This window comes from Arachis ipaensis, chromosome B8, assembly GCF_059453495.1.
Source record: "Arachis ipaensis isolate K30076 ecotype BB chromosome B8, ASM5945349v1, whole genome shotgun sequence".
Classification (NCBI taxonomy): domain Eukaryota; kingdom Viridiplantae; phylum Streptophyta; class Magnoliopsida; order Fabales; family Fabaceae; genus Arachis; species Arachis ipaensis.
This window is the reverse complement of record NC_142443.1, coordinates 125,475,955-125,495,596: the sequence shown is the minus strand read 5'-3', so window position 1 is coordinate 125,495,596 and position 19,642 is coordinate 125,475,955. Positions and strand designations below refer to the sequence as shown.

The following is a 19,642-nucleotide window of genomic DNA, read 5'->3' as shown; positions in this document are numbered from 1 at the left end:
ATTATCTTAACTATAGTTGGGTTATTTTGTAATTTATTATTTGAGATAGATAATGATATAATTTCTTAAAATATCAAAATTCCACTCTGTTAATTGAAGCACATTTCCACTCCTCCATTCTCTCTTCATTACGTAGTTTTGGTCCTTCTAAGCATTGTCGTCGCTCACTACAAGGTTTTTATTTATTTGTGGCAGTTTTTTTTTATTTGTGGAGATTTATAACCCCCACGAAATGGTTAATTGGGGGGTTTCAAAAACCCCCAAAATTTGAGGTGCTACAAGGTTTTTTGTGGGGGGTTTTTAAAAACCTCCACAATCTATTCAATAGAGGTTTTGTTTGTGTTTAGTGGAGGTTTTATGTTAGACTTTTGTGGCAATTTTAAATCACTTTGGGACAGTTTAAAACCCCCACAAATTGATTTTTTAATTTAACAAAAATTAACTATTTTGTGAAATTTTTAAACCTCCACAAATCTTATAATTATTTATTTATTTTTAATTTTGAATCATTCATTAATCTTATTTCATTTACATACTCTCAAATTAAAAATTATTTTTTAATATTTTTAAATCTTTTATTGTGTTTGGTAAATAAAAAATTTAAAAGCTATTTGATAGCCAACCCAACGTGCTAAACATGTGAAATTCTCATGAGATTAACATCTAAATGCAAACTTCTATTCTACATAAATCGATACAAACACTTAAATCAATAATGAAGGACGTCAACTTAAGAGTATACAGAAGCATTAAAAAAGGACCGACATGAATTTCTAAGTTTTTTTCACTTCCTAGTAACCATATATTTTATGACATCCTGGATCCTATAAATAAAAGAATATGAAATGATTCTATGCCTAAAAACATATTTATTCTCAGCACCTCAAATCAACAAACCCAAGTTGATGCCTCCAATAATCTAAATGATCCACAATATTCACAAGAGCTTTAATCGCATAATCCTTTAATGTCTCTACATATCAACCATAACATGAAAAGAGAAAACAAAATAAAGATGGGAATAAAGGATATAATACTACCATTATACATATATAACAGCACATAGAAAGTAACTCACATTTATTTTTGGTCATCATTGGGGTATGAAAGTTCAAAATACTCGGCAGCTGAGTATAACTGTGATCTGAGATTTTTCAAATCCTAAGAAGTGATAAAAATATGAGAAATAGTTAGCAAACAAAATTATATAATAAAACCTACTTAATAATGGAACCCTACACTAGATTAAAGCAAGAGATGCATTATACAAACAGGCACTAGCCATGAAGGAGGTATGGTTGAGGAACAAACTTCGCCACATAAAAGAACATTAAACACGACCAAAGTACCTTGAGACCATCGTCAAAGATCAAGCTCTGGTATATAAAAATTTCATCATCAGTTGAAGCTTCTTGAGACACAGGTTCTGCCACAGAAGTGGTGATTTGCCCCATGAATGAAAATAATAGAAGCAAGAACACCTTATCGATAAGAAAGAAAATGAATGATAGTTAATTCAAATTCATGGTGGTAGAGTGATAAGGATTAAAAAAAACGAAAATAAAACACTGCCAAAAGGGAAAAAAGAATATCAAAACCAAGATTAGTAACCTTTTAGAAGATTGTTGAGAAAACTTTAAGCCCTTGATAGATAACATACGCTGACAAAGAAATTAATAAAAAAGACCGTAATTAGAAGAGGGATAAAGTAGGAGACAAACTCATCCCTAACAACTAATAAGATACCTAAAGCTGATTATCTAACATAATGGCTGTCTGAAAGTGTATACCATAATTCAAAAACAGAGCTTTAACAACAAAATCAACAGCATATAACATAACACTATTCACTATGAGAGACAATTCCAATTTTCACACTATACAAGACAAGAAATTGAGCTGAACAGCACAAAATTCCATCACTTTGTCTGAATCTTCACATATACTCAATTTTCAAATCAAAATTCAAATTGACACTCAAAAAGCAAAGCCCACCAAATACTTAAAAACATCAAAAGTTCAAAATTTTAACACCATCAATCCCTTAAAATTTTAAAAAAGAATGTAAATAATAAATTACATAGATCTCCCTCACAAATTCCAAAGTATGCAATTTTTCATAGACATCTTGACATAGTATCAAAACATATACACATGTGGAAAGGGCAAAAGAAGTGGCATATGTATTTGTTGAAAAGTAAAAATAGTGGGCAACACTTTCTCCTTTGAAAGGGAGAGATATATGAAATTTATTCATCCAGTCACTTTCTTTCATTCTCGACCAATAACTGTAATTTGCATGGGATATTTCAAGTGTATTCATCCAATAATAATATACAGAATGCTAAGGGAAGATGGAGAAGAAGAATTCACCAAATACATATAACAGCACCTTATGGCATGAGATCCATAAATATATCAACCAGATCATTAGAAAGAAAAAACAAAAGAGTAGGAAACTTATAAAAAAACCAACCTTATGCCTAAGATGCCGTATAAATTCCTCAAAATTTGCATGCCAAAGTATTGACACCTCGTTTGCAATACCACCTTGAATCCAAGTAAAAAGGTAAGGAAAAGAAGTATCATACTACTGATATGAGTGCAGTAAATTTTGGTAACCGACTAACGATAAATAATTAGTGATTCACATAAGATGATAATAAACTTACCACTATTATCTCCAACATTTACCATGGAGGAATCATATGATTTTGCTTCTCTATCAGCATTACCCAGTGTATATGCTGTAACAGCAAATCTGATTGCCTCCCCAGGCACAGCAGCTTCTAGAATGCGTTGTTCTATGGTCTCTGGTACTTCAAATTTCTGCAAACATGGATTGTCAAAACTCTTCTTTTCCATCTTAATAAAGTTCTTTGTTTATCAATAAAAAGAAACAACATTAAGGTAATACATATTTAGGTTACAATAGTGAACACTATGCTGCTGCAACTTCAATCAAAATGATCATATTGAATGGTGATCAAATATCCACTTTTTTTTCAGCGCTCATGTATGTTTCATATATATCATATTATCATTGCCGAACCAGAACTTTTAAAGTAATAAGCAAACAAATCAGAAAGTACTAAATAGAAGGTCATTAGTGTAATACAAAAGCCAAACATTAACTACTAAATTGAACTCATTGTCGCATTACCTTAATATTACTTTCTAAAAGATAATTTAATTATAGCATTGTAATATAATCAGCTGCAATGTGTAAAGGAGTTGTTCCACCGGCACTAACATTTACTTTCGCACCCGCCTGCATACAATAAAATTCAAATATTAGGATATAGAAAGAGAAAAAGAAAAAAAAATTGGTAGTGATTATATAATGAGTAGTTAGTAATTTTGTAATTTGTACACAAATCCATTTGTTGTCTAATAAATGTGCTTTATCAACAAATCTTCCTTCCCATTTTTGCTTCCCTGTGTCCCTGTTGATCCTTCTTGACGAAGAGCAAATAGTTATTTATAAAATTTAAATATACAAGAATTGTCAACAGTTCTCATTATCTTGATCTTCAAAAAAAAAAAGCGAAAAAAGAAAAAAAAAGCGAATAAAAAAGAAACAAAAAACAAAACAATTTAACAGCACATCTTGTGACTTTTGTGCTAAAATTGAAACTCACATTCTATTCCTGAGAATCAGAAGCAATTTCTTTCAAACACGACCTCATAATCTTTGCAAGTTTTGCACAAACGTCAAGGCAAAGCTGCATTCCCTGCACGCAAGAAACTAGAATGTCACTGATAATTCATTCCTTGCATTTAATAATTACATTAATATAAGAGTTTCTCTCGCTAGAGTCTAAACAAAATAGCAATGCATCAATCCTCAGAACATGAAACCTTGGCATTTGCTAAGTATTGTTCTTGAGAATAATAAAATAAATAGGAATACCTCGTTAATCATAGCGAGAAGGCATGCACGTAATCATCAAGCTTCCATCTTGGGAGTTTCCCTCCTCAAAAATAGAATCAATGACAAGATTCTTACTGAGACAGGACTGCAATCATTAAAAAAACTAAAGAAACGTGTAATTTTTGGGGGTAATCAAAATTAACTAGAAGATTGCAGAAGATCAAGTTTGATAGTAAATCAAAATTTCATTTTGGACTAAGCTAATCCTTCTAAGGCATTTGACATATTTTGGACTCTGTTAGTGAAATTCAAACCTTGGTTCTGAAAGAACAATTAACATAACTTCATTTTTATATTGCTTTTAGGTAACTTATATTTAGAAAATTATCATCCTTAGTTTCTAACCATTGAATACATCATCTCTTATCAAGTAAACAGAAATACATTATGAAATAAAAGCTTACTGCCGCCAGATTCCAGCACTAATGCAAAAACATCCACAGTTGTCTTGGGAAAAAACCTAAGCATCATGTGATAATCATCTTCATTCAGCAGAAGAGGTGCAGTTTATGTGATCATAGACGTAGCCAATTTGAGATTTAACAAACACCTCATCCAACATAGCTATTTCTAAATAAAATCAATTTATCGGGATTTCAAATATATACATTAATATCAAAATAAAAGAGTGTCACGAAATCAAAGTTCAAAATTAGAAAATTAATTTATCAGGATTTGAAGTAAGAGAATAAACAATTCATCAATCACTTGGAGTGCTTGAGAATTTGAAACAATGTTATCCATTAAGAGATAATAAAACTCATAGAATATTATATTACATAACAAAGCATTCATAATCTGCGAATGAAAAACAAAAAAACAAGGAAAAAGAGAAGGAGAACCATAAATTGAGAATGAGTGTAGAGAAGAGCGTACAGGAGGGATAGAATGCCGATGGAGAACACGAGCGTCATTGGCGGGGAGAGTTGACCGAAGAGGCACTTTCTCTTGATCTCAAATACTTGGATGTTGCGATTAGGTCTGGAAACGCGTTGATGAAGGAGGCGCCTTGGCTCGATCTCAATAGCTTTATGGTAGAAGCAGAAAAGAGATGAACTCTAGCAGCAGCGATGGCAGCAATGGCGGCGGAGGCGGCGGCGGAGGCGGCGACGAAAATGGCGGTGGAGATGTCTATCACGAGCTTAGGGTTTCGGTTCCCTCTCACTCTTCGGTTCCCTCTCTTCGAGTGACTATTGGATTTTGAAAGAGTTTTAGTTATGTAGTAATTAACGCTGGGGTTTATTGTTAGTCCGTGGGGTTTATGAAAATGTCACATATAAAATATATTGGGGAGGCTTTTAAAAACCCCCCCCTTAAAAAACACCCACAAATATATAGAAATCTTGTAGTGGCTCTCATGACAAGAAGTGCCGATATTGTCGCGATCTCCTGCCCTCTCGCAATTTCTCTTTCGTCCGTGCATGATTCTTAACGACATCATTGAATTCCCATCGCCCTTAAGCCAGCGCCAACGTCATCGCTATCTCCTGTCCTCTCATTGGATTCTTCTTTTTGTCGTGAATCACTCCTTACCAACATAATTAATAGTTAGTTTGGTTATTAAATTTTTTCATTAAAAAAAATATCTTTATTTAATTACATGATGGAATGTATATTTATATGTAAAATATAATATAATAAAATAAATCTATTCAAAGTACTTAAAAGTATAATTAAAATCATGAACATACAAATATAATAATAAAATTTATACTTTAATTAAGTAAACATATTTTTTTATCATACATAAATTATTTAAAAATGAATATATTATTAAAATTAATAACACAAGTTTAAAACGAATAAAATCCAACTTTCTTACCGTATTTTTTATAGTATTTTTATTCTTTTAATTTTTAATTTATTAGTATTTTATTATTTAATTAATGATTAAATAAATTATTTTTATGAAAAATTATTTTTTGTATTATCTTAAAGAAGAGACCAATATAATAGTTTAAAAAATAATATTTTAAATAAAAAATATTTAACATTAAAATTTATACAAAAATAAATTCTATAAATATTAAAGAGATAAATATGAAATACATGTCTAAAATAAATAAAACAGAAAAATAGAAGTACTCTTGAGAAATAGAGAATTATTTTTGTCGGTTTTATTTATTTTAGGTATGTATTTCATATTTATCTCTTAAATATCTATACAATTTATTTTTGTATTAAAAATTTTAATATTAAATATTTTTTATTTAAAATATTATTTTTACATTATTTTTAAACTGTTATATTGGTCTCTTCTTTAAGATAATATAAAAAATAATTTTTTATAAAAATAATTTGTTTAATCATTGATTAAATAATAAAGTACTAATAAATTAAAAATTAAAAGAATAAAAATACTATAAAAAATATTTGTAAGAAAGTTGGATTTTATCATTTTAAACTTGTGTTATTAATTTTAATAATTTATTCATTTTTTTAAATAATTTATGTATGATAAAAGATATGTTTACTTGTTTAGAGTACAAATTTTACTATTATATTTGTATGTAAATGATTTTAATTATACTTTTAAATACTCTGAATAGATTTATTTTATTATATTATATTTTACATATGAATATATGTTCTATCATGTAATTAAATAAAGATATATTTTTTTATTAAAAAAAATTTAGGTTTAATTACTCTGCAAGTCCATATAGTTTCACCGAATTTTCAATTAGATCCCTATACTTTTTTTCTTTTCAATTGGGTCCCTATACATTATTTTTTTTCAATTTAGTCTCCGTTAACGTTAAACATAAAAAAATGTTAGTGAATTGTGAAATTACTTGTATACCCTTAGGGACCAATTGAAAAGAAGAAAACTATAGGGACTTAATTGAAAATTCGATAAAACTATAAATATTCAATGAAAGATATTCTTATAATCCCTTTTATTTTGTCACTATCATTCTTTTGCTTATTTATATACAAATTATACCAAAAATACTTTTTTTTTACTTTCAAAATACCTTATCTTAAGAACATACAAAAAAAAAAAGAATGGATAAAATGAAATAGAAATAGTAGTAATAAGTATATATAAAATTCAATTTCCACCATTCAAGTAATCATTATGATTATGTAACATTTTACATTTGTATGTATTCATGGAATATAGTTTGTGTCTTTAACCTATCATGGTACACCATAGAAAACTACAAAGCTATGTAATTTGTATTATTGAAATTTGAAATCTAAAAACGAAAACCATAGAAAACATTTCAATGTAATACAGATAATCTAAAAATCAGTTCTTGTGTTACAACCTCCCACTCTCTGAACCAACATAAGGATCAACAATAACATTGATATCGGTCGGTTCTTGTGCGACTCATCAAGAGGCTGGCTCATGGTAAATGTAGCAGCTCTAACATGTTTCACCTCGGATGAGTTTTTCAACGGCAGACGGCATACCGGGAAAGTGGATTGTTTCCTCAGCCATATGTCAATGCAAGTGGTATGCGAAATTGTTACTCAGAGGTTGTAAAATTTGTTGTTCGTTCTCTCCCTGGCAATGGCGCCAACAACTGGTGCACAATACCATGGTCCAAACATAACTTCACAACTTCGCACAACTAACCAGCAAGTGCACTGGGTCGTCCAAGTAATAAAACCTTACGTGAGTAAGGGTCGATCCCACGGAGATTGTTGGTATGAAGCAAGCTATGGTCACCTTGTAAATATCAGTCAGGCGGATATCAAATGGTTATAGAGTTTTCGAATAATAATAATAAATAAACAGAAAGTAAAGATAAAAATACTTATGCATATCATTGGTGAGAGTTTCAGATAAGCATAGAGAGATACTTTCGTTCCTCTGAATCTCTGCTTTCCCGCTGTCTTCATTCAATCAGTCTTACTCCTTTCCATGGCAAGCTTTCTGTAAGGGCATCACCGTTGTCAATGGCTACATCCCATCCTCTCTGTGAAAATGGTCCAAATGCTCTGTCACGGCATGGCTAATCATCTGGAGGTTCTCGATCATACTGGAATAGGATTTACTATCCTTTTGCGTCTGTCACTACACCCAGCACTCGCGAGTTTGAAGTTCGTCACAGCCATCCCTTCCCAGATCCTACTCGGAATACCACAGACAACGTTTAGACTTTCCGGATCTCAGGAATAGCCATCCATGGGTTCTAACTTATACCACGAAGATTCTGATTAAGGAATCCAAGAGATACTCATTCAATCTAAGGTAGAACGGAAGTGGTTGTCAGGCACGTGTTCATAGGGAATGATGATGACTGTCACGATCATCACATTTATGTTGAAGTGCGAATGGATATCTTAGAAGCGGAATAAGTTGAATTGAATAGAAAAACAGTGATACTTTGTATTAATTCATGAGGAACAGCAGAGCTCCACACTTTAATCTATGGAGTACAGAAACTCTACCGTTTGAAAATACATAAGTGATAATGGTCCAGGCATGGCCGAATGGCCAGCCCCCATGAAAGTCTAAGATAGCATAAAACTGATCAAAGATCCCTAATACAATAGTAAAAAGTCCTATATATACTAAACTAGTCACTAGGGTTTACAGAAGTAAGTAATTGATGCATAAATCCACTTCCGGGGACCACTTGGTATGTGCTTGGGCTGAGCTTGAAGTTTACACGTGGAGAGGTCATTCTTGGAGTTGAACGCCAGTTTGTAACGTGTTTCTGGCGTTCAACTCTGGCTTGTGACGTGTTTCTGGCGTTTAACTCCAGACTGCAGCGTAGAACTGGCGTTCAACACCCTTTTGCGTCATCTAAACTTGGCCAAAGTATGAACTATTATATATTTCTGGAAAGCTCTGGATGTCTACTTTCCAACGCAATTGGAAGCGCGCCATTTTGAGTTTTGTAGCTCCAGAAAATCCACTTTGAGTACAGGGAGGTCAGAATCCAACAGCATCAGCAGTCCTTCTTCAACCTCTGAATCTGATTTTTGCTCAAGTCCCTTAATTTCAGCCAGAAAATATCTGAAATTACAAAAAAACACACAAACTCATAGTAAAGTCCAGAAATGTGAATTTAACATAAAAACTAATAAAAACATCCCTAAAAGTAACTAGATCCTACTAAAAACATACTAAAAACAATGCCCAAAAGCGTATAAATTATCCACTCATCACAACACCAAACTTAAATTGTTGCTTGTCCCCAAGCAACTGAAAATCAAATAGGATAAAAAGAAGAGAATATATTATAAATTTCAAAATATCAATGAAACATAGCTCCAATCAGATGAGCGGGACTTGTAGCTTTTTGCCTCTTGAATAGTTTTTGCATCTCACTTTATCCATTGAAGTCCAGAATGATTGGCATCTATAGGAACTCAGAGTTCAGATAGTGTTATTGATTCTCCTAGTTCAGTATGTTGATTCTTGAACACAGCTACTTTATGAGTCTTGGCCGTGGCCCTAAGCACTTTGTTTTCCAGTATTACCACCGGATACATAAATGCCACAGACACATAACTGGGTGAACCTTTTCAGATTGTGACTCAGCTTTGCTAAAGTCCCCAATTAGAGGTGTCCAGGGTTCTTAAGCACACTCTTTTTTTGCTTTGGACCTTGACTTTAACCGCTCAGTCTCAAGTTTTCACTTGACACCTTCACGCCACAAGCACATGGTTAGGGACAGCTTGGTTTAGCCGCTTAGGCCAGAATTTTTTTCCTTTAGGCCCTCCTATCCACTGATGCTCAAAGCCTTGGGATCCTTTTTATTTACCCTTGCCTTTTGGTTTTAAGGGTTATTGGCTTTTTGCTCTTGCCTTTTGGTTTTAAGAGCTTTTGGCTTTTTCTGCTTGCTTTTTCTTTTTCTTTTTCTTTTTCGCCATTTTTTTCTGCAAGCTTTGTATTCACTGCTTTTTCTTGCTTCAAGAATCATTTTTATGATTTTTCAGATTATCAAATAACATGTCTCCTGTTCATCATTCTTTCAAGAGCCAACATATTTAACATTCTAAAACACCAACTTCAAAAGACATATGCACTGTTCAAGCATTCATTCAGAAAACAAAAAGTATTGTCTCCACATCAATATAATTAAACTAAGTTTAAGGATAAATTCGAAACTCATGTACTTCTTGTTCTTTTGAATTAAAAACATTTTTCATTTAAGAGAGGTGATGGATTCATATTCACTACTTTAAGGCATAAACACTTAGACATTGATGATCATGTAATAAAGACACAAACATAGATAAACATTTAACATAAGAAAACGAAAAACAGAAAATTTAAGAACAAGGAATGAGTCCACCTTAGTGATGGTGACGTTTCCTTCTTGAGGAACCAATGATGTCCTTGAGCTCTTCTATGTCTCTTCCTTGTCTTTGTTGCTCCTCCCTCATTGCTCTTTGATCTTCTCTAATTTCATGGAGTATGATGGAGTGCTCTTGATGTTCCACCCTTAGTTGTCCCATGTTGGAACTTAATTCTCCTAGGGAGGTGTTGATTTGCTCCCAAAAATTCTGTGGAGGAAAGTGCATCCCTTGAGGTATCTCAGGGATTTCTTGATGATGAGCTTCCTCACGTGTTTCTTGAGCTCCATGAGTGGGCTCTCTTGTTTGCTCCATCCTTTTCTTTGTGATGGGCTTCTCTTCCTCAATGGGAATGTCTCCTTCTATGAAAGCTCCAGATGAGTAACATAGATGGAAAATAAGATGAGGGAGAGCTAGCCTTGCCAAGGGGGAGGGCTTTTCGGCTATTTTGTAGAGTTCAAGGGAGATGACTTCATGAACTTCTACTTCCTCTCCAATCATGATGCTATGAATCATGATGGCTCGATCCACAGTAACTTCAGATCGGTTGCTAGTGGGAATGATGGAGCGTTGGATGAACTCCAACCATCCTCTAGCCACAGGCTTGAGGTCCAGTCTTCTAAGTTGAACCGGTTTGTCTTTTGAGTCAATCTTCCATTGAGCTCCTTCCACACATATGTCCATGAGGACTTGGTCCAACCTTTGATCAAAGTTGACCCTTCTAGTGTAGGGGCGTGCATCTCCTTGCATTATAGGCAAGTTAAACGCCAACCTCGCATTTTCCGGACTAAAATCTAAGTATTTCCCCCGAACCATGGTGAGATAATTCTTTGGGTTCGGGTTCTTACTTTGATCATGGTTCCTAGTGATCCATGCATTAGCATAGAACTCTTGAACCATTAGAATTCCAACTTGCTGGATGGATTTTGTTAGAACTTCCCAACCTCTTCTTTGGATTTCATGTCGGATTTCCGGATACTCATTTCTCTTGAGTTTGAAAGGGACCTCGGGGATCACCTTCTTCTTGGCCACAACATCATAGAAGTGGTCTTGATGGGCTTTGGAGATGAATCTTTCCATCTCCCATGACTCGGAGGTGGAAGCTTTTGTCTTCCCTTTTCCTTTTCTAGAGGATTCTCCGGTCTTAGGTGCCATGGTAATGGAAAAACAAAAAGCTTTATGCTTTTACCACACCAAACTTAGAATATTGCTCGCCCTCGAGCAAGAAAAGAAAGAATAGATGAAGAAGAAGAAGAAATGGAGGAGAGGGAGAGAGAGATGTGTTTCGGCCAAGAAGAGGAGGAAGGGGTTATGTTGTGTGAAATTGAAGAAGAATGGAGGAGTTTATATAGTGAAGGGAGAGGGTTTAGGTTCGGCCATTTAGGGTGGGTTTGGGTGGGAAAGTGATTTTGAATTTTGAAGGTAGGTGGGGTGTATGAAGTAGGTTTATGGGAAAGAGTGGGTGGATGTGAGTGGTGAATAGGTAATAGGGAAGAGAGCTTGAGGTGATTGGTGAAAGGTTTTAGGGAAGGGTGTTTATTGGAAAGAGAGGATGAACATTGAGAAGAGGGAAGAGTATGAGTGGAGGTAGGTGGGGATCTTGTGGGGTCCACAGATCTTGAGATGATCCTGTGGGGTCCACAGATCCTGAGGTGTCAAGGAATTGCATCCCTGCACCAATTAGGCATGTAAAATGCCTTTGCATGCAATTCTGGCATTTAAACGCCGAATTGGTGCTTGTTCTGGGCGTTCAGCGCCCAGATGCAGCATGTTTCTGGCGTTGAACGCCAGTTCTATGCTTGTTTCTGGCGTTCAGCGCCAGCTTTCCTCAGTGTGCATTCCTGGCATCTGAATGCCAGGATGCTGCTTATTTTGGGCGTTCAACGCCAGATCCATGCTCTGTTCTGGCGTTGAACACCAGCCAGATGCTCCTTACTGGCGTTTAAACGCCAATAAGCCCTTCCTCCATGGTGTGATTTTTCTTCTGCTGTTTTTGATTCTGTTTTTAATTTTTTGATTTATTTTGTGACTCCACATGATCATGAACCTAATAAAACATGAAATAACAATAAAATTAGAAAAATAAAAATTGGGTTGCCTCCCAACAAGCGCTTCTTTAATGTCAATAGCTTGACAGTGGGCTCTCATGGAACCACACAGGTGATCAGGTCAATTTTATAGACTCCCAACACCAAACTTAGAGTTTGGATATGGGAGTTCAACACCAAACTTAGAGTTTGGCTGAGGCTTCCCAACACCAAACTTAGAGTTTGACTGTGGGGGCTTTAGTTGACTCTGTACTGAGAGAAGCTTAATGTGCCTCTTTTCTATGTTTACAGAAGGATGACCTTGAGTTTTAAACACAAGGGAGTCCTCATTCAATTGAAGGACTAGTTCACCTCTGTCAACATCAATCACAGCTCTTGCTGTGGCTAGGAAGGGTCTTCCAAGAATGATGGATTCATCCTCATCCTTCCCAGTATCCAGGATTATGAAATCAGCAGGGATGTAAAGACCTTCAACCTTTACTAACACGTCCTCTACTTGTCCATAAGCCTCTTTTCTTGAGTTGTCTGCCATCTCTAGTGAGATTCTGGCAGCTTGCACGTCAAAGATTCCCAGTTTCTCCATTATAGAGAGTGGCATGAGGTTTATTCCTGACCCCAGGTCACATAGAGCCTTCTCAAAGGTCATGGTGCCTATGGTACAAGGTATTAGGAACTTTCCAGGATCCTGTTTCTTCTGAGGCAATCTCAGTTGATCCAATGCATTTAGTTCATTGGTAAACAGGGGAGGTTCATCTCCCCAAGTCTCTTTACCAAATAAATTGGCATTCAGCTTCATGATTGCACCAAGGAACTTGGCAACTTGCTCTTCAGTAACATCCTCATTCTCTTCTGAAGAGGAATACTCATCAGAGCTCATGAAGGGCGTAAGGAGGTTTAATGGAATCTCTATGGTCTCTAGATGAGCCTCAGAGTCCTTTGGTTCCTCAGAGGGAAACTCCTTATTGATCTCTGGACGTCCCAGGAGGTCTTCCTCCTTGGGATTCATGTCCTCCTCCTCTCTTGTGGGTTCGGCCATGATAGTTATATCAATGCCCTTGCACTCTCCTTTTGGATTTTCTTCTGTATTGCTTGGGAGAGTACTAGGAGGAGTTTCAGTGATCTTCTTACTCAGCTGGACCACTTGTGCTTCCAAATTTCTAATGGAAGACCTTGTTTCATTCATGAAACTTACAGTGGCCTTAGATAGATCATAGACTAAGTTTGCTAAATTAGAGGTATTTTGTTCAGAGTTCTCTATCTGTTGCTGAGTGGATGATGGAAAAGGTTTACTATTGTTAAACCTGTTTCTTCCACCATTATTAAAGCCTTGTTGAGGCTTTTGATCCTTCCATGAGAGATTTGGATGATTTCTCCATGAGGGATTATAGGTGTTTCCATTGGGTTCACCCATGTAATTCACCTCTGCTATTGCAGGGTTCTCAGGATCATAAGCTTCTTCTTCAGAAGATGCCTCTTGAGTACTGTTGGATGCAGCTTGCATTCCATTCAGACTCTGAGAAATCATATTGACTTGCTGAGTCAATATTTTGTTCTGAGCCAATATGGCATTCAGAGTATCAAGTTCAAGAACTCCCTTCTTCTGAAGCGTCCCATTACTCACAGGATTCCTTTCAGAAGTGTACATGAACTGGTTATTAGCAACCATGTCAATGAGTTCTTGAGCTTCTGTAGGCGTTTTCTTTAGGTGAATGGATCCATCTGCAGAAGTATCCAACGACATCTTAGCTAATTCAGACAGACCATCATAGAATATATCCAGGATGGTCCATTCTGAAAGCATGTCAGAAGGACACTTTTTGGTCAGTTGCTTATATCTCTCCCAAGCTTCATAGAGGGATTCACCTTCTTTCTATCTGAAGGTTTGAACATCCACTCTAAGCTTACTAAGCTTTTGAGGAGGAAAGAACTTAGCTAAGAAAGTCGTGACCAGCTTATCCCAAGAGTTCAGGCTATCTTTGGGTTGAGAGTCCAACCACACTCTAGCTCTGTCTCTTACAGCAAACGGGAAAAGCATAAGCCTGTAGACCTCGGGATCAACCCCATTGGTCTTAACAGTATCACAGATCTGCAAGAATTCAGTTAAGAACTAAAAAGGATCTTCAGATGGAAGTCCATGAAACTTGCAGTTCTGCTGCATCAGAGAAACTAATTGAGGTTTCAGCTCAAAATTGTTTGCTCCAATGGCAGGAATGGAGATGCTTCTTCCATGTAAATTGGAATTAGGTGCAGTAAAGTCACCAAGCATCCTCCTTGCATTGTTGTTGTTAGGTTCGGCTGCCATCTCCTTTTCTTGTTCGAAAATTTCAGTAAGCTTATCTCTGGATTGTTGTATTTTAGCTTCTCTTAGTTTCCTCTTCAGAGTCCTTCAGGTTCTGGATCAACTTCAACAAGAATGCCCTTTTCCTTGTCCCTGCTCATATGAAAGAGAAGAGAACAAGAAAAGAAGAGGAATCCTCTATGTTACAGTAAAGAGGTTCCTTATTGTTAGTAGAAGAAGAAAGGGAATAAGAGTGAAGAAGAATGGATAATCCAAACACAAGGGTGAGGATAGGAGTAGAGATATGAGATGAAGAGAAGTGTTAGTAAGTAATTAAATAAATAGAAGAAGATGAGAGAGAGAAATTTTCGAAAATAATTTTTGAAAAGGAGTTGATGATTTTCGAAAATTTAAAAGGGAAATAAAATTAAAATTAAAATTTAAAATAATTAATTAATTAAAAAGAATTTTTGAAAAAAAGAGGGAGGTATTTTCGAAAATTAGAGAGGGAAGAGTAGTTAGGTGGTTTTGAAAAAGATAAGAAACAAACAAAAAGTCAATTAGTTAGTTGAAAAAGATTTGAAAATCAATTTTGAAAAGATAAGAAGATAGAAAAGATATTTTAAAATTAAAATTTTTTTTTGAAAAAGATATGATTTGAAAAGATATGATTAAAATTAGTTTTAAAAAAGATTTGAATTTTAAATCAAAATTAATGACTTGACTCACAAGTAATCACAAGATATGATTCTAGAACTTAAAGTTTGAATCTTTCTCAACAAGCAAGTAACAAACTTGAAATTTTTGAATCAAAACATTAATTGTTGATAATATTTTCGAAAATTATGAGATAAAATTAAGAACAAGATTTTTGAAAAATATTTTTAAAATTTTCGAAAATAAATAAGAAAAATGAAAAAGATTTGATTTTTGAAAAAAATTTTGAGAAAGATAAGATTTTTAAATTGAAAATTTGATTTGACTCATAAGAAACAATTGAATTTTAAAATTTTTTGAAAAAGTCAATCTAAATTTTCGAAATTTATGAGAGAAAAAAAGGAAAGATATTTTTTTGATTTTTGAATTTTTTTATGATGAAAGAGAAAAACATGAAAAAGAATCAATGCATGAAAATTTTGGATCAAATCTAATGATGCATGCAAGAACACTATGAATGTCAAGATGAACACCAAGAACACTTTGAAGATCAAGATGAACATCAAGACTTATTTTTAAAAATTTTCAAGAAAAGAGAAACATGCAAGACACCAAACTTAGAAATCTTTAATGCTTGGATTCTAACAAACGAAAAATGCATATGAAAAACAAGAAAATACACAAAACAAGAAGACTTACCAAGAACAACTTGAAGATCATGAAGAATACTATGAATGCATGTTTTTTCGAAAATTACATAAATTTTTTAGAAAAATGCAATTGACACCAAACTTAAAAATTGACTCAAGATTATAACAAGAAACACAAAAATATTTTTTTGAATTTTTTGATTTTATGAATTTTTTTGGATTTTTGTATATTTTTATTTTTTTGAAAACCTATAGGGTAAAGGAAGCAATGAATTCATACTCCTCAATTAAGATTCCAGGAATCATACCAGGTTAGTCTAAAGCTTGATGGCCAGCCAAACTTTAGCATACCATTTTGAAACTTTAGAATTCATTCTTAAAAATTTTAAAAGAATTTTCGAAAACAAAAGGAAAAGAAAATTTTTTTTTTTGAAAGATTTTTGAAGAAAAAAATTTTTTTTTGAAAAGAAAACGAAAAGAAAGTTACCTAATCTGAGCAACAAGATGAATCGTCAGTTGTCCAAACTCGAACAATCCCCGGCAACGGCGCCAAAAACTTGGTATGCGAAATTGTTACTCAGAGGTTGTAAAATTTGTTGTTCGTTTTCTCCCTGGCAATGGCGCCAACAACTGGTGCACAATACCATGGTCCAAACATAACTTCACAACTTCGCACAACTAACCAGCAAGTGCACTGGGTCGTCCAAGTAATAAAACCTTACGTGAGTAAGGGTCGATCCCATGGAGATTGTTGGTATGAAGCAAGCTATGGTCACCTTGTAAATATCAGTCAGGCGGATATCAAATGGTTATAGAGTTTTCGAATAATAATAATAAATAAACAGAAAGTAAAGATAAAAATACTTATGCATATCATTGGTGAGAGTTTCAGATAAGCGTAGAGAGATGCTTTCGTTCCTCTGAATCTCTGCTTTCCCGCTGTCTTCATTCAATCAGTCTTACTCCTTTCCATGGCAAGCTTTCTGTAAGGGCATCACCGTTGTCAATGGCTACATCCCATCCTCTCTGTGAAAATGGTCCAAATGCTCTGTCACGGCATGGCTAATCATCTGGAGGTTCTTGATCATACTGGAATAGGATTTACTATCCTTTTGCGTCTGTCACTACGCCCAGCACTCGCGAGTTTGAAGTTCGTCACAGCCATCCCTTCCCAGATCCTACTCAGAATACCACAGACAATGTTTAGACTTTCCGGATCTCAGGAATAGCCATCCATGGGTTCTAACTTATACCACGAAGATTCTGATTAAGGAATCCAAGAGATACTCATTCAATCTAAGGTAGAACGGAAGTGGTTGTCAGGCACGTGTTCATAGAGAATGATGATGACTGTCACGATCATCACATTCATGTTGAAGTGCGAATGGATATCTTAGAAGCGGAATAAGTTGAATTGAATAGAAAAACAGTGGTACTTTGTATTAATTCATGAGGAACAGCAGAGCTCCACACCTTAATCTATGGAGTGCAGAAACTCTACCGTTTGAAAATACATAAGTGATAATGGTCCAGGCATGGCCGAATGGCCAGCCCCCATGAAAGTCTAAGATAGCATAAAACTGATCAAAGATCCCTAATACAATAGTAAAAAGTCCTATATATACTAAACTAGTCAATAGGGTTTACAGAAGTAAGTAATTGATGCATAAATCCACTTCCGGGGACCACTTGGTGTGTGCTTGGGCTGAGCTTGAAGTTTACACGTGGAGAGGTCATTCTTGGAGTTGAACGCCAGTTTGTAACGTGTTTCTGGCGTTCAACTCTGGCTTGTGACGTGTTTCTGGCGTTTAACTCCAGAATGCAGCGTAGAACTGGCGTTCAATGCCCTTTTGCGTCATCTAAACTTAGCCAAAGTATGGACTATTATATATTGCTGGAAAGCCCTGGATGTCAACTTTCCAACGCATTTGGAAGCGCACCATTTTGAGTTCTGTAGCTCCAGAAAATCTACTTTGAGTACAGGGAGGTCAGAATCCAATAGCATCAGCAGTCCTTCTTCAACCTCTGAATCTGATTTTTGCTCAAGTCCCTCAATTTCAGCCAGAAAATACCTGAAATTACAGAAAAACACACAAACTCATAGTAAAGTCCAGAAATGTGAATTTAACATAAAAACTAATAAAAACATCCCTAAAAGTAACTAGATCCTACTAAAAATATACTAAAAACAATACCAAAAAGCGTATAAATTATCTGCTCATCAGCAAGAAAGATGAAATGTGTGACCGTATTTTGGCATGATGCGTAACACTTCTCTTTCTCTGTAATCTGCCAAACATATGACCCACATGTAGAAGTAATGCGAATTAGTTATCCATTCATTGACTCCTTGGTTGAGCTTATTTCGAATCCATGAAGTGCTTTTCTTATATCATTAGCTCTTGTAACCGTGGATTTAATTTCTATGGACTATCATGTAAAGATGTCTTACACAGTCATCCAATTATGTCCTTCGGCAAAAGTAACAACTTTTGAAATCAACTACTTGAATGGTTGTCCAAAAGAAAGAATTTGATTGGATGACAGTGTAAACATCAAAATCGAACTCCATGAATAAAGTATGAAAAACAATGTTAAGACAATTACAGTATCTAGAAAACACTAGAAGTTACAATACAAAATTAAGGAACATATGAGGAACAAGTTGTGCATGAGCTGAAACTAAGAGACCGAACTTAACTGTGTATCTTCAATGGCATTGAAGGCCTCTTGGTTGAACTTCAAAGTGGGGATTGCATCAAGCATAACAGGCTCGGATTCAGGGTCATTAGCATGATGTTCTGGCTATCATAAACAATGAAAAATTAAAATCTAAATCACCAACAGATAAAAAAGTAAAATAAACAAAACCACAACTTAGGTATAAACTAAACTACTAATTAGGCAAAGAATAATATCACCAACTTGAATTATATGATATATGAAGATTCATGAACCCAAAGTATATGATATATGGAATACTGACCTATGAAGAAGTCTCAACCATATACTCATCTTACAAACAAATCAAATGAAAAGGCAGTATATACATTGTTCAATACCTATATACCAATTCTACATCTGATTGAAATTTATAGCCAAGTCACAGATTTATTCTAGGAAAAGGACGCATCATTTGCATCATTTGATATAAAAGCTTACAAAAGAACCAAAATTATAACTGTCCTCATTCCTTATATGCCTCAAGGAAGGTTGGATCAGAACAACAATCTAGGAACTATGACCAAATAATACATAGTATAGAACTAATTTTTACAAAAGTTGAGTAGAATATCAAAAACTCAAACTCATGTTCACAAATCACAACCCAGAAAAAAGCTTAATAAATCAGCTCAAAAAATGATGGAGGGTTTGAAGAGGTGAAATTTTTACCTGTTCTATGTCAATCCTGGATTCAATCTCATACATCATGCGAGATTCAACACTCCCTTTGATCCTCCCACAAATGATTCTTGTGCACACAAACACAATGAAAGTGGCACTCATCCCAAACCCAATGACCGTGGTAACCAAATTGGTACCTGAACCCATCATCTCCAATCACCAAATTTTTCTTTTTCCAAATTTTAAACACAAGATTCAAATTGGTGTGAAGAAGAATGTAACACCCTACCACACAGAGCCTTATGCTTAAGTCATAAGACAGAGGTGGCGAGGTATTACGACCTCTAAATGTAAAATTTAGTATATATAGTAGTGTGAAGAATGTTTATAACTAGGAGCCTTTGAAGAAAAAAGGGGTAAAACAACACCGTTAAATAGAAAAGTGCAACACTCCGATCGATAACGT

General features: G+C 34.8%; 2 protein-coding genes and 1 pseudogene across 4 annotated transcripts; 1 reads left to right on the top strand and 2 right to left on the bottom strand.

Annotated features, from left to right (window-relative positions):
* The window catches only part of LOC107613083 (naringenin 8-dimethylallyltransferase 1, chloroplastic-like), a 66,417-nt pseudogene that overhangs the window by 8,092 nt on the left and 38,683 nt on the right, over positions 1 to 19,642 (top strand).
* On the bottom strand, positions 630 to 5,126 carry LOC107613085 (protein ABIL3-like). 3 transcript variants are annotated; one of them, XM_088497706.1, is made up of 11 exons: positions 4,811 to 5,125; positions 4,339 to 4,394; positions 3,914 to 4,037; positions 3,642 to 3,734; positions 3,374 to 3,455; positions 3,164 to 3,271; positions 2,673 to 2,829; positions 2,477 to 2,550; positions 1,350 to 1,481; positions 1,079 to 1,161; positions 630 to 973 (listed from the first exon to the last, which is right to left on the bottom strand). In XM_088497706.1, the coding sequence occupies exons 7-10, from the start codon at positions 2,695 to 2,697 to the stop codon at positions 1,081 to 1,083; spliced, it is 312 nt and encodes a 103-aa protein (XP_088353832.1). In that variant the 5' UTR covers positions 2,698 to 2,829; positions 3,164 to 3,271; positions 3,374 to 3,455; positions 3,642 to 3,734; positions 3,914 to 4,037; positions 4,339 to 4,394; positions 4,811 to 5,125; the 3' UTR covers positions 630 to 973; positions 1,079 to 1,080. The 3 variants fall into 3 exon arrangements, with proteins under 3 accessions (XP_088353832.1, XP_088353833.1, XP_088353831.1); XM_088497707.1 differs by lacking the exon at positions 4,339 to 4,394 and having other exon boundaries at positions 3,374 to 3,458; positions 3,914 to 4,019; positions 4,811 to 5,123; XM_088497705.1 differs by lacking the exon at positions 3,374 to 3,455 and having other exon boundaries at positions 3,914 to 5,126.
* Positions 3,194 to 19,386, bottom strand: LOC110265351 (uncharacterized). The gene is made up of 6 exons (XM_021108311.2): positions 19,225 to 19,386; positions 18,530 to 18,636; positions 18,061 to 18,137; positions 7,248 to 7,398; positions 4,866 to 5,124; positions 3,194 to 3,271 (listed from the first exon to the last, which is right to left on the bottom strand). Exons 1-6 carry the CDS (start codon positions 19,384 to 19,386, stop codon positions 3,194 to 3,196), a joined length of 834 nt encoding a protein of 277 aa, XP_020963970.2.

Coding starts and splice junctions, on each gene's coding strand:
- LOC107613085 (XM_088497705.1), bottom strand. CDS start 2,697: ATGGTAAATGTTGGAGATAATAGTG. Junction 1,482..2,476: donor TACGGCATCTTAGGCATAAG/GTTGGTTTTTTT, acceptor CTTATCGATAAG/GTGTTCTTGCTTCTATTATT. Junction 1,162..1,349: donor TCTTTGACGATGGTCTCAAG/GTACTTTGGTCG, acceptor ATCACTTCTTAG/GATTTGAAAAATCTCAGATC.
- LOC110265351 (XM_021108311.2), bottom strand. CDS start 19,386: ATGATGGGTTCAGGTACCAATTTGGTTACCACGGTCATTGGGTTTGGG. Junction 7,399..18,060: donor CGGTCACACATTTCATCTTT/CTTGCTGATGAG, acceptor TTTCGCATACCA/CTTGCATTGACATATGGCTG. Junction 5,125..7,247: donor AAGAACCGACCGATATCAAT/GTTATTGTTGAT, acceptor AAAATCCAATAG/TCACTCGAAGAGAGGGAACC.